General features: G+C 32.7%; 1 protein-coding gene across 1 annotated transcript; it reads left to right on the forward strand.

Annotated features, from left to right (window-relative positions):
* The first annotated feature begins 1987 nt into the window (after positions 1-1987).
* LOC142636690 (DEAD-box ATP-dependent RNA helicase 20) lies at positions 1988-9103 on the forward strand. Its single transcript, XM_075810973.1, has 10 exons — positions 1988-2157; positions 3094-3359; positions 4131-4310; positions 4424-4585; positions 4781-4935; positions 6776-6868; positions 7274-7359; positions 7462-7688; positions 8481-8714; positions 8848-9103. The coding sequence occupies exons 1-10, from the start codon at positions 2102-2104 to the stop codon at positions 8904-8906; spliced, it is 1518 nt and encodes a 505-aa protein (XP_075667088.1). The 5' UTR covers positions 1988-2101; the 3' UTR covers positions 8907-9103.
* Positions 9104-12437: the final 3334 nt, after the last annotated feature.

The raw sequence follows: 12437 nt of genomic DNA on the forward strand, positions 1-12437 counted from the left end.
ACCATTTCATCCCACCCCTAATTTACTTACATTATATCATATCATTCATATGTAACCGAGCATATTTGTCACCCAAAATTAAGCCTTTGGTGGCATTAAATATGATCTATTTAGTCTTAGCCAATAACTCAAACACTCACATGAATGAACTAAGCAATAGTTGTGTGAATCACAAGTTCACAACATGCACACAACACATAATTTACAAGGGACAAAATTTAGTTACAAAATTGGTTGTAGCTTAAGGTTATAAACTCATTTAATAAAATAAATATTACTGTATATTTTGAAAATCTAACCGTTGAATTGCATGTTCTTTACGCTCTTAATACATATGTCAAATTTTGTGTTAATCGGATATTATTTACTATATGATCTAAATCTTATATTTTATGTATAATTTCAAATTACAAAAATTTACAATTTAAAAAATTTGTTGATGACATAACTAGTGATCTTTAATTTTTTTGAAATTTTGCAAGTATAGAAGATATAAGAAGAAGATGTAATCTAATGACGGATTTGTCAAAATTCACGTCTAATAAAAACATATTAAGTAAAATTATAATTTAAGACTATAATCAATTTTGTAGCTTACTTTTAACTTATATTATTTTACCATAAATCACAAAAGACATTAATGGCTCTCTTGCATTAAAACGCGCTCTCTTGCATTAAAACGCTCACTTGGGATATGCCTTGTCAAATTCAACCACCAAAAGACTTATAAAGCGCACATAATTATGGAGTATATCCCACACTGTACACTTTGTTTTTTCCTCTTATAATTGTTATTGACACCTTCAACAGCTTAGGGATAATAATAATATGCAAGAAATAAATGTCAATAATGGTTACCAAGTAACTGTTCCTTGGACTTGCTACACAAATTAGTGACTTCCTTTGGGATATAATACTTGCTATTTTAGAACATTTTCACATTGCCAAAACATCAACATGGTTGTTCCTACCATGTAATTTCACGGTAGCCATAGCAGCCCATTGAGCAACTGATAAAGCAAAAAAAAAAAAAAAAAAAAAAGTCTTCCTAAATTTTGTATCATTGTATGTGACCATAGCAGTTTATACTTTATACCTATTTAGCAATCGCTAATTATGGAGTTTAGACGCCAAGAAGTTGATAAATTCTTACAAAAGATATGAATCTTTTTAAATTATGAGTAATATCACATACACAACCATTTAATTTTTTTTTTTCAAGGGTCATCTTAATGAATGCACTTAGAGCAATGGTTGATAATCCATTTTAGAAAATTTTTGACATAATTTTTATAAGAAATGAAAAAAGCTGTCAAAATATTAATTTTTTTTCTTTTCCCATAAAAATTTTCTTTAAATAGATTGTTAACTATTACCGCAAGGACATCCGTTAGCATTTTCCTTTTTCAAAATGATTAATGTAGTAAATTAATATTAATTTACCGCATAAACCAATCAGTGACACAATTTATATATTTACCATTTAAAAAAATTATAATTTATATATAGACTTATTGATAAACTACATGGACACAAATTTTTTGACCTACACAAAGGTGAAAACTCCTCTTATATCATTTTACTGAATGCAGAATTTGAAGATTTAACTATTGAATTACATATTCTTATTATATATAGTTATGTCACCAATTAAATGTTTAAATTTTAAGTTTTTGTGGTATAAAATTTTATATAAAAAATAAGTTTATTGATCAAATAGTAAATAAAATTCGATTTGAATAAAAATTGACATGTGCGTTAAGAATCTAAAAAATATATAATTTAACAATTAAATTTTCAAAATGAGTAATTTAAAAAGTTTCACTTGAAAACTAGTTATTTACATAAAATTATTATTATTTTTAAAATGATTATTTTTAAGGTGTGACGGTGGATGTGAGTCCCACTCACACATGGCATGTCATTATTGGAGGTCTCAGCCACAACATACACAAAAGCGTAACGCTATCATCCAACGCAACTCTCTCTGTCTCTCTGTCTCTCTCCCTCTACTCTCTTCTTCTTCTTCTTCTTCTTCTTCTTTCTTCTAAAACCCCTTTTCCTGATAACCTCACCGGCAGTATCACCATCCCCACACATCATGAGCCGCTATGACAGCCGCTCCGGTGACCCCTCCTCCTACCGTGACCGCAGAAGGTAACCCTCACCAACCCCATATCTCTCTCTCTCTCTCTCTCTCTCACACACACACACACAGACACACACACACACACTTGTATATGTAACTGTGTTTATGTGTTGCTTTGCTTAAATTCCCATGTGGGTTTCATTCATTTGTATCTAATTTCATTACATGTGAACTTAAATTTTACCCCTTTACTATGTATATCTCTGAAAGACACAAAAGCACACACATTCATGTGTTTATGTATGTAAATTCACATCTGGGTTTCATTCATTTTTGCCTAATTTGATTTTATTTTGAATTTGAAGTTTGCCCATTTATTATCTCTCTCTGTTATGTGTGTTTGACTTGTTTTACATAATATTTGTTGAAATTGAGGTTTTTTGTTTTAGTGTGGAGTTTAAGTTTACTTGGTGATTCTGCTTCTTGTGGCTCTTTCAATTAGGCCCAGAATTAAGGCTCACTGTTTTGCTTTATCTTAGTTCTTATTAGAGTTTGTCTAAATCTAGTGTTTAGTCAATGGCTCATTAACAATTATTGGCTAGTTTTGTGAACTTTAGGTTTTGTTCAATGATTCTGCATTTGCTCTCTTTCCATTGTGTCCAAACTACAGTCCGTTTGGATTGAGGAGGAGGGAGGGGGAGTAGAGTAGAGTAGAGAAGAATTGGCTCAAAATTAGCCTATTTTCAGCCTACTCTACTCTACTCCCCTTCCCTCCCCCTCAATCCAAACGGACCATAACACTTATAACTTTCTTCTAGTTCATTTAGCTTTTGTGTGTGTGTGTGTGTATATATATATATATATATATATATTTGTTGAACAACCCATTTTTGTAAACTGCTTTGTTTTGATACTTGTTTCTTATATTGAATTTTATATAAATATGCCCGTATGTTGAGTTAATATCAAGTACTGATCAATTCTCTACATATATATTCCTTTAGTGATTCGGGTTTTGGTGCGTCCACGGGCTTTGGTGGCTCAGTTCGGTCCTCATCGAGCAGAAATAGTTATGAAGTTGTAGAGTCACCAAGGAAGTTGGATTTGGATGGGTTGACTCCTTTTGAGAAGAACTTCTATGTTGAGTCACCAGCAGTGGCAGAAATGTCAGATAGGGAGGTTGAGGAGTACCGGCTGCAAAGGGAAATTACTGTTGAGGGCCTTGATGTTCCAAAGCCTGTCAAGAGTTTCCGTGATGTCGGGTTTCCAGGTAACTTATTATAGGACAAAGACCCTTTCTTCATTGTTTGAGGATTTTTAAATGTTTCATTTAGCATATACATGAGTTAGAAGAAGCACAAAATTTCAAAATAAGACATCAAATAACTTTTTATCTTGCATGTTTGTTTGGCATGAGCTTATATAGTTTTTTGCTGAAAGTGTGCTAAAATATAGTTGTACTTTGAAAAAGTGAAGTTTTAAAAAGTTGTACATAAAAGCTAAAAGTTAAAAGTTAGCCAAATAAGCTGGACATAAATGGACTTGCAACATCTGTCTTTCACTTCTACCACCTAGTCTGGATAGTCCCTTGATGTGATCCCAAAGAAAACACCAAAGATGGAGTAATTGAATGACAAACCCTTGCAGTGAAAAGTAATTTCTTCACTAAAAAAAACTTCATTATCCACATCGAAAATTTTGGTAGGAATCTTTGTTTAGACAAACACATGGTTTCTGTATCAGGATATTTCACCAAATGAGTTCTTCTGAGATTGCTATTGCACTGTCTAAGTCTTAATCATGGAGGTTCCCTGCAAAATTAATTATCTACTGCGTCACATCTGCTTAGTTGTATCACCTTCTTGTTTGCACCAACTTCTTGATTGGTTATGTCAATTCTTATGATAACTAAGTTGTGCTGAAAATTTACTTATCAAGAAAAGAAGTTGTGCTGAAATTTAGTTGACTTATCGTCAACTTGCAAGTTATTTTTTTTTTTTTTGACATTGGTGAGATAATGTTTATTCCTACTTGTCAACAGATTATGTTATTCAAGAGATTACAAAAGCTGGCTTTGTCGAACCTACCCCTATTCAAGCTCAAGGATGGCCAATGGCTCTAAGGGGCCGTGATCTAATTGGTATTGCTGAAACAGGGTCAGGGAAGACACTTGCCTACCTGTTGCCTGCCATTGTCCATGTTAATGCCCAGCCAATTCTTTGTAAGGGTGTTATGTTTGGGTTGATTTATTCTTAATATGATCTTGATATGCCTCTGTTTATATTTTGTCAATCTCTGGAAATATGTTTCATTGATACCCATTATATTTTTCAGCTCCTGGAGACGGCCCAATTGTTTTGGTATTAGCTCCAACCCGTGAACTTGCCGTTCAAATACAAAATGAATGTACTAAATTTGGTGCATCATCAAAAATTAAAAATACATGCATATATGGTGGGGTTCCAAAGGGACCTCAAGTTCGCGATCTTCAGAAAGGTAGGTTGTCGATTGAGTTTTAGACAACTTTTCATTTCTTGCTGTATTTTGATTTCCATGAACTATCTCTCCTGTGATAGGTAGTTACTATGTGAGTTGACATAGCTATCTTTTATTACTTTCATGTCTAGGTTTATATAGTTGCTTACTGTTTTTTATTTTGTTAATGTCAAATTTATTCCTTTTCTGGACCAGGTGTTGAAATTGTAATTGCGACACCTGGGAGGTTGATTGATATGTTGGATTCGCATCATACAAACTTGCGAAGGGTTACATATCTTGTGTTGGATGAGGCAGATCGGATGTTAGATATGGGTTTTGAGCCTCAGATTCGAAAGCTTGTTTCTCAGGTTTGAATTGTGCCTTGCTGTTTGAAACTTATGTCATGATCATTACTGTACTTTTATCTCTGTTACAAAAATAATTTTTGACAGATGATTGTTTCCCCTAGCTCTCATATTTCCTCTTCGTTATGCCTTTCTGTCTCCTGCTTTCATTTATGGATTAGATCTGTTAGAAAAGAATGGCAGATTAGCAGATGTCTGATCTGAAATAGCTTGGCTGAACTGAGTTCTTGAACAGTGTGGAAGTTCTAATTGTTGGTTTAGAATCCCAATTTGACTTCTAGTACTTAATTGCAGTTCTACTTGTAGTTCTACTTGTAAGAAGAACTTATTAGATTATTTTTTGTATATATATATATATATTTTGGAGTTTTCGAAGGCCATATCATTAATGACGCCTCTTGCTTACTTCCCAACCAAAGAGAAGATATGATGTAGACAATAAAGAGATTGAGGAAAAGCAAGATTAAAAAAGAAGAAGATAGATTTGTGGTCTCGTTTAGATGTGGGGCCTTCTTGGAACATTTTATGGGCTACTTTAATTATTATTGAGTTTTAGTATTAAGTTTCTTTAGGATAGAAAGCTACTGGTTTAGTTTTAATCAATTTTTACTGGAATAAATCTTATAAAAGAATACATGTGGCCTACTTTGACTAATCTGTTGAGAATCCGTAGCCAATCCCAAAAAGGGACTAAGGCTTGCTTGTTGGTGTAGAATAAGGGCAATCTGTTAAATTCCATTTTTTCAGGAATGGCTGTTCTTGTCTCTACCGAAGGCCCATGAGTCTTATTTTGTGTTTTGAGTCAGTTTTGTATTTGGTTTAGAAGTTCTAAAGTACCTTTTCTAGTTATTAGTAGTCATAGTGTTTTTTTAGGAGTACTAGTGTTTTAGGAAAAGATTTTGGATTTAGTAATTTCCCTTATTTTAGTCAATAGCATTCATAGTGAGATTGATTTTAATAAAATTCCAGAAGCTTATTTTAAGGTTTAAGGAGTGTTCAGGGTGTGATTGCCTTGTGATTGTTTCGGACAACGTAGGTATGGTTGCCTATGTGGTTGTGTAGTGTTTATCTTATTTCTTGTTCAACCCACTATTTTAACACCTAACAGCCATCAAACATGTTCAAAATCCAATATTTTTATTACTGAAAAGTACCTAAGAGTGTAAATCATTGGTTGAATTTTCAAATTTTCACTAACAAGGGGAAATCTCTAAACATTGCTTACCCTCCAGTATTTTGCTTAATATTGTTGCCTATTCATAATATTAGCCATATACTCTTGTTTACTTGAAAAGCTATTGGCTTTAAAGACTAAAGTTACCAACATTTAATTATATACATGCACATACTTGTTAGTATTGTGCAATACGTATAATATGAATAGTAGGTGTCATAGGTGTGTATTGACCATGCTTATGAATCTGATGATACATATATATGTATTGTATGAATCATATTGATTGTGTACGATTTATAGACATGTGAGTTTAAATTGGGTTTTTTTGTTAAAATTTGTGCTTTGACTTGAGTCCAACTAGTGATTGGACTTGTTTTTAACAAACGAATATGGGATACTTGGTTGAGGCCAATAAAATATTGTCCATGGAGTTTTTTAAAATTTAATTTAATTTTATAATTGTTTAGATTTAGTATATGCTTCATTCTAGGATTGACCCTGGTCCTGGGATACTGATTGCTTTAATGATCACTTTGTAATGTTTATGCCCAGTTGCAAGTAGTACAAATGTGGTATTTTGAAGATGCTAGCTAATCCATTGTTAAGTATCACTGATGGCAATGCAATGGGCCCTTTACTTCCCTCCTAATGTTTTGTTTAATGCAGATTCGCCCAGATCGTCAAACTTTGTACTGGAGTGCTACCTGGCCTAAAGAGGTTGAACAACTTGCTAGACAGTTTCTTTACAACCCGTACAAAGTAAGGTGCTCTAACTTAATTTTGCTACTGCCTACCGCAGTTGTGGGATTTCTTCTGTTAGGATATATTCTTTTCTGTGTTTCGTTTTTATTTTATACTTTTGATGTGTGTAGTTGCCAGTCATAACTCATATGTCATTTTACTCGTTTTGAGGCAGCTTGTTTTTTGTGAATTTTCTCCTACTCCTCCCCCCTCTTTCCTTTTTCTTGAAACTGAGGGTAATTTCCCCGGTTTAATGGCTTGTTTTGTAATTGCTAGAGTTCTGGAGGGCATATGCCCTTTTTTTTTTTTTTTCCCAAAAAGGGCATATGCCCATTTTGAAAGTTCCTGCTTTTGTGGTATGTGTATCTGTTTGTAATGTGCGATTATGTTATGTGATTGGCTCTTATCTTGGACTTTGCATAGGTGATAATAGGATCTCAAGATTTGAAAGCTAACCATGCTATACGCCAGCACGTTGACATTGTTTCTGAAAACCAGAAATATAACAAGTAGGCCCCATTTCTATTTTGTTCTTGTATATTCTAATTTCTTCAAGATCTCATCATATGAGATTTGATGTGGTCATTTTACTGATAGGTTTGATTTTCCAGATTGGTTAAATTGCTGGAGGATATCATGGATGGCAGCCGAATATTGATCTTCATGGATACCAAGAAAGGATGTGATCAGATTACCCGGCAGCTTCGCATGGATGGCTGGCCAGCTCTTTCAATTCATGGAGATAAAAGTCAAGCAGAGAGGGATTGGGTCCTCTCAGAGTTTAAAGCTGGCAAGAGTCCTATAATGACTGCTACGGATGTTGCAGCTCGTGGTTTAGGTATGGAGATAAAACTCTTAAAGTTTGTTCAAAGACTTGATAGAAATTCTATTTTAGTACAGGAAATTGTGTTGGTAAGCGATTTACTAATAGCACTCATCATCAGCATCTCATTTTGGAAGGAAATTATTATCTGATCTTCTTCTTGTCCCTAATTTAAGTCTTCTTATGATTTTATTGGATGGGCTTTATGGTATAATCCACCATTGGATTTCTTCCTTTTGAGCTGTATCTTACGTTATTATCTTTCAAGCGGTTTTTTTTAAGGAACATTTTTAGTATTAATCATGTTTTCATTGATAAAACAGATTCAAACAATTTCACTCAGCTGTTTGCTGCGTATGTTGGATATTTACCTTTATTTTTATTTGCACTCATTTGTTATGTTTTCTATCCTAATGCTCGTACTCTGTTATTTTGAAAGATTCATTTTTTTAGTTATTGCTTTGCTATATTTAGTGGTCTCTAAATTGTCTCATGAACACCTTTTTTTACCTAAGTTGGTGTTATTTGTCACATGGATCCTACTTGTATGTTTGTTTGAGCCGCTTGTTTTCATTTCTATGGATATTGGATATTGCCCTTGAACACTTCCCCTCTGTGCATAATTGGTGTCAGAATATGGTTTCTGGGGGTATTCATCTGACATTTTGTGTTTATTTGCTACAACAACACACTAGCATACATGCAGAAATATGTTGAGATCATAGATTCTCTTATCTAAATAAGCTTCTGATGTGAGAGATCGTTGGCCCAATGCATTTCTTATAATGCTCTTTTGTTTTGTGATAGATGTGAAGGACGTGAAATATGTGATAAATTATGACTTCCCTGGATCCCTTGAGGACTATGTTCACCGTATTGGTCGAACAGGAAGGGCCGGGGCAAAAGGAACTGCATACACTTTCTTCACTGCTGCAAATGCTAGATTTGCAAAGGAACTCATCAGCATACTTGAGGAAGCTGGACAGAAGGTCAGTCCTGATTTGGCTGCAATGGGGCGTGGTGCGCCTCCTCCCCCGTCAGGTTAGTTGGCTAGCTTGAATATTCTTAGATGTGCGCACATACACACGTGCTCGCTTGTCGTGGTGTTTACATGTATGAGTGCGTGAATTTGATTACTAAAAACTAACTCTTTCAATGAATATCAACCAACCAGGTCATGGGGGTTTTCGAGATCGTGGGAGGGGTCATGGTAGTGGTCGCTCATGGAACTAACTATTGAAGGTAAACCGGTTCTCACGTTGTATTTTGGAGGGAAACATTTAACATGTATGATTAGATGATAGGAGTTTAAATGTCTTTTTTCATTTATGTTGAATTTTTGTTCAATTACGTAGAGGACTAACTGTAGTTAGTGTTGGACTATGTAAGATAAAACATTTGTTTATATCATTAAAGGTTTTGAGGAAGAAGATAAACAATTGTATTTTCATTTTGCTTTGCCCTAAAGTAGTGGAAGTATGCACAAAAGAAAGTCTACTTCAACACTAAGCATCTCATTAGGTTGGTATCAAAGCAACCCTGGTTTGGATCGTTGGATAGTTGCGAAAAAGGTTGAGATACTTACAAGGAAGCAATGATTACAGGTTGACTTACATGCATATTAATCAGTTGGAGGTGATTTGTTACCCAAATTCCGATTTTGCCGGATGTGTAGACACAAGAAAGTCTTACTACAGCATATAATTTATTTTTTATGTTTTGGAGTTTATATATCTTAGAGAATTACTAAACACAATTGTTGCTTAATCTACCATGGAGGCTATTGAATACTATGGAGCTACTACACACGCATTATAGTTAAGCAATTTTATCACAGGTCTCAAAAATTTAGATATTGAATACTATGAAGCTACAACACATGCATTATTTATGTTTAAATTTTTTGTCACAAATTTCAAGATTTTCAATTCTATATCAAGACCTTTCAAATTTTTCTGTGACAATTTGATTGCGTTTTTCTTCTCTAAGAATAATAAAAGTGGAAGCCAAAAGTAAGCATATTCACAAAAACTACTCTAGTGTTAGAGAGAATGTTAAAGAAACAAAAGGTGTCCAAAAAGCATATTACCATTGAGCTATTGATTATAGATCCCATGAGGCCATAAGTAAAGGTTTGTTGGCCAAACAATATAAATCACGTTGAACACGTGGGGCTTGTTAGCTTATTTGATGTTTAATTTCTCTTTATTTGTTTTGTATTTGAGAAGTGTTGTGTTTCACAACAAATCATAGGTGATAAATTGTTATTGGTTCTTACTTAAATATACCATTGAAATTTCTTTGTAAACTGTCAATAATAACCTGTAACAATCTGTTACTTAAGATTTATTTTGAAAATATTGTGGAGTTAACATCTCTTTTTATATTTAGACACTTATTTGGTTATTTGTAGAGAATAAGGGAGAATATTTATTTTGTTCACATAAAGTATAAATATAATGAGAGTTTTATTCGTGGTGGATATATGAAAGGAGACTTGAATGGTTAATAAGTAGTCCATTTATTAAGAATTAATAGCTTATAAAGTACTCACATTGTACCACACATTGTAATACATGGAATGGTAATTTTAATTAAGAGTTTTACCGTTATGTTTTATGTATTGGATAGTTTATTAGAGTAGGAGAATTTCACAACTAGACGATAAAAGTAATATACTAAGTATATTACAATGACCATCACTCATTAAGTTATTTAAATGTCATGCGGGCTTAGTGAGAGAATGTAAGGAGGCTTATTGTTGCCCGCACACAATTTCTAATTGATTAATTACAATATACTTAGATTTATTTTAGAGTGATAGATAAAGAACACTTTCTAGGAGTATGTTAACATCACTTGAAATGTCATTTAGTGAATAAACACTATAAAGTAACTCTTAATTAAACTTTTTGATGGCAGGAGTATTCTAACCTTTAAAAATATACATTCTCGGTTTAAGGTGTAGAGTAGTTTCTTTCACAACTCATTCTTTTGCGGTGAGATTTTAACACAAATCATTTGAACAACATATCTGTAGGTACGTATTATTACTATTATTATTATTTCCTTCCACTGCTTTAGATTTCTTACATCCAATTGATGCTTACGGTCACTGCATTGGGAGGTTTTGGTCATTGGATTTGAAGGAATTACTCTTTTTATGCATTTTCTTATTTACTTTAATTGCGGGTTATTTTGGCCTTACCCACTTTGATTTTGATCTTGATTTTTATTTCTGGTGAAATGTGAGATGGGTTTTGATTTTGTAAATTAATTTGAGTGGAATTTATTTTGTACCATCTTCCAAGAGAGGGTTATTTTTATCTTCATTTTCGATCTTAATCTTATGTAAAATATATCAATGGGAGGGTTTATGATCTCAATTTTACGTTCAATATCATATACTATATAATAAAAGTTGGGCTTGGACGCCGTGGTTGCGCCAAGTGATTTCATCAAATTGCAAAAGTTTTATTAAATTTCTGCTTTAAAAAATTAAATTTAGTTATTTGGTGGCATACAACTATTGTACCTAAGAGACCTAATCAGTTTGAACAGCAAAAACTAAATTACAATCAAGAATCCTAACTTGATTATAAACCAAATTGCGGAAATTTATTAAATTTCTGTTTAAAAACAAATTAAGTTTAGTTTTTTGGTGGCATACAACTATTGTACCTAAGAGACTTAATCAGTTTGAATATATAGCAAAAACTAAACTACAATCAAGAATCCTATCTTGATTATAAACCAAATTTTGCAATAATTTTTTAGATAAAAGCAAATATTTATTTGTTCTTACTACAATTTCTAATTTAATAAAAAATTGCAATTGAAATGAAGTTAATTATATGAATAAGTCCTTATTGGTTTCTTTACCAACAAATAAATTCATAAAGGGTGCTCAGTTATTGGCTTAATGTATATATTAGAAACCAACTAAAAAATTTAAGGTTCTTATCAATTTTTATATTCAGCAATCAGTTTGGCCTTTTGCTTTTTCGTGTACAAATTATCATCAAATTTTTTTTTTTTCATATTTATCTTCAAGTATATCTAATAACTTTATGAGATTTTATATCAGAGTTTAACTTGAAACTCTGCTATCTCTTAATGGTAAAACCAAGCGAGACAACATATTAAAATTGTACAAAAAGAGAACTTGTAGCATTTATTGCAGGCATCCTTAAAGTATTGTTTAGCTACAAAAAGTACAGTCTCCTTATCATATTTGAGAATTAGTAATAATAGGGAAAAATAAAAACAAAGCTGCAAACAATGTATTTTTTTTTTAGTAAGAAATTTATTCTTGGAAAAAAAACACATAAAAAAAACAATATAAGCTAAGAGAAAGGGTATTACTGGAAGGATATTTTAGTTGAGAGCCTGAGACTGAAATTGATAAAGACTGCACTAACAATAGAGAAAAAAGCACCACATCCATAATCCATTAGCACAAAAAATATAACATAACAATAAAAACGTACCACATCCATAATCCATTAGCACAAAAAATGTAACATAATAATAAAAAACTTATCACATCTAGAATTCAATCTCCGCCTACATCAAAAACTCATCGGTGTCTTGATCCAAGGATAAAGAGCACGATCATTAGAAACGGTCTCCATAGGTTAAAACTCTATAAAAAAACCTAAAAATTAAAAAAATTCTAGAAAATTATAAGGAGGGATCACATATTGATGTGGGGGTCGGGGTTGTGAAACCTTGAATAAAAATTTCGCAAGGATAAACGATGCT

Source organism: Castanea sativa, chromosome 5 (assembly GCF_040712315.1).
Source record: "Castanea sativa cultivar Marrone di Chiusa Pesio chromosome 5, ASM4071231v1".
In the NCBI taxonomy this organism is placed as follows: domain Eukaryota; kingdom Viridiplantae; phylum Streptophyta; class Magnoliopsida; order Fagales; family Fagaceae; genus Castanea; species Castanea sativa.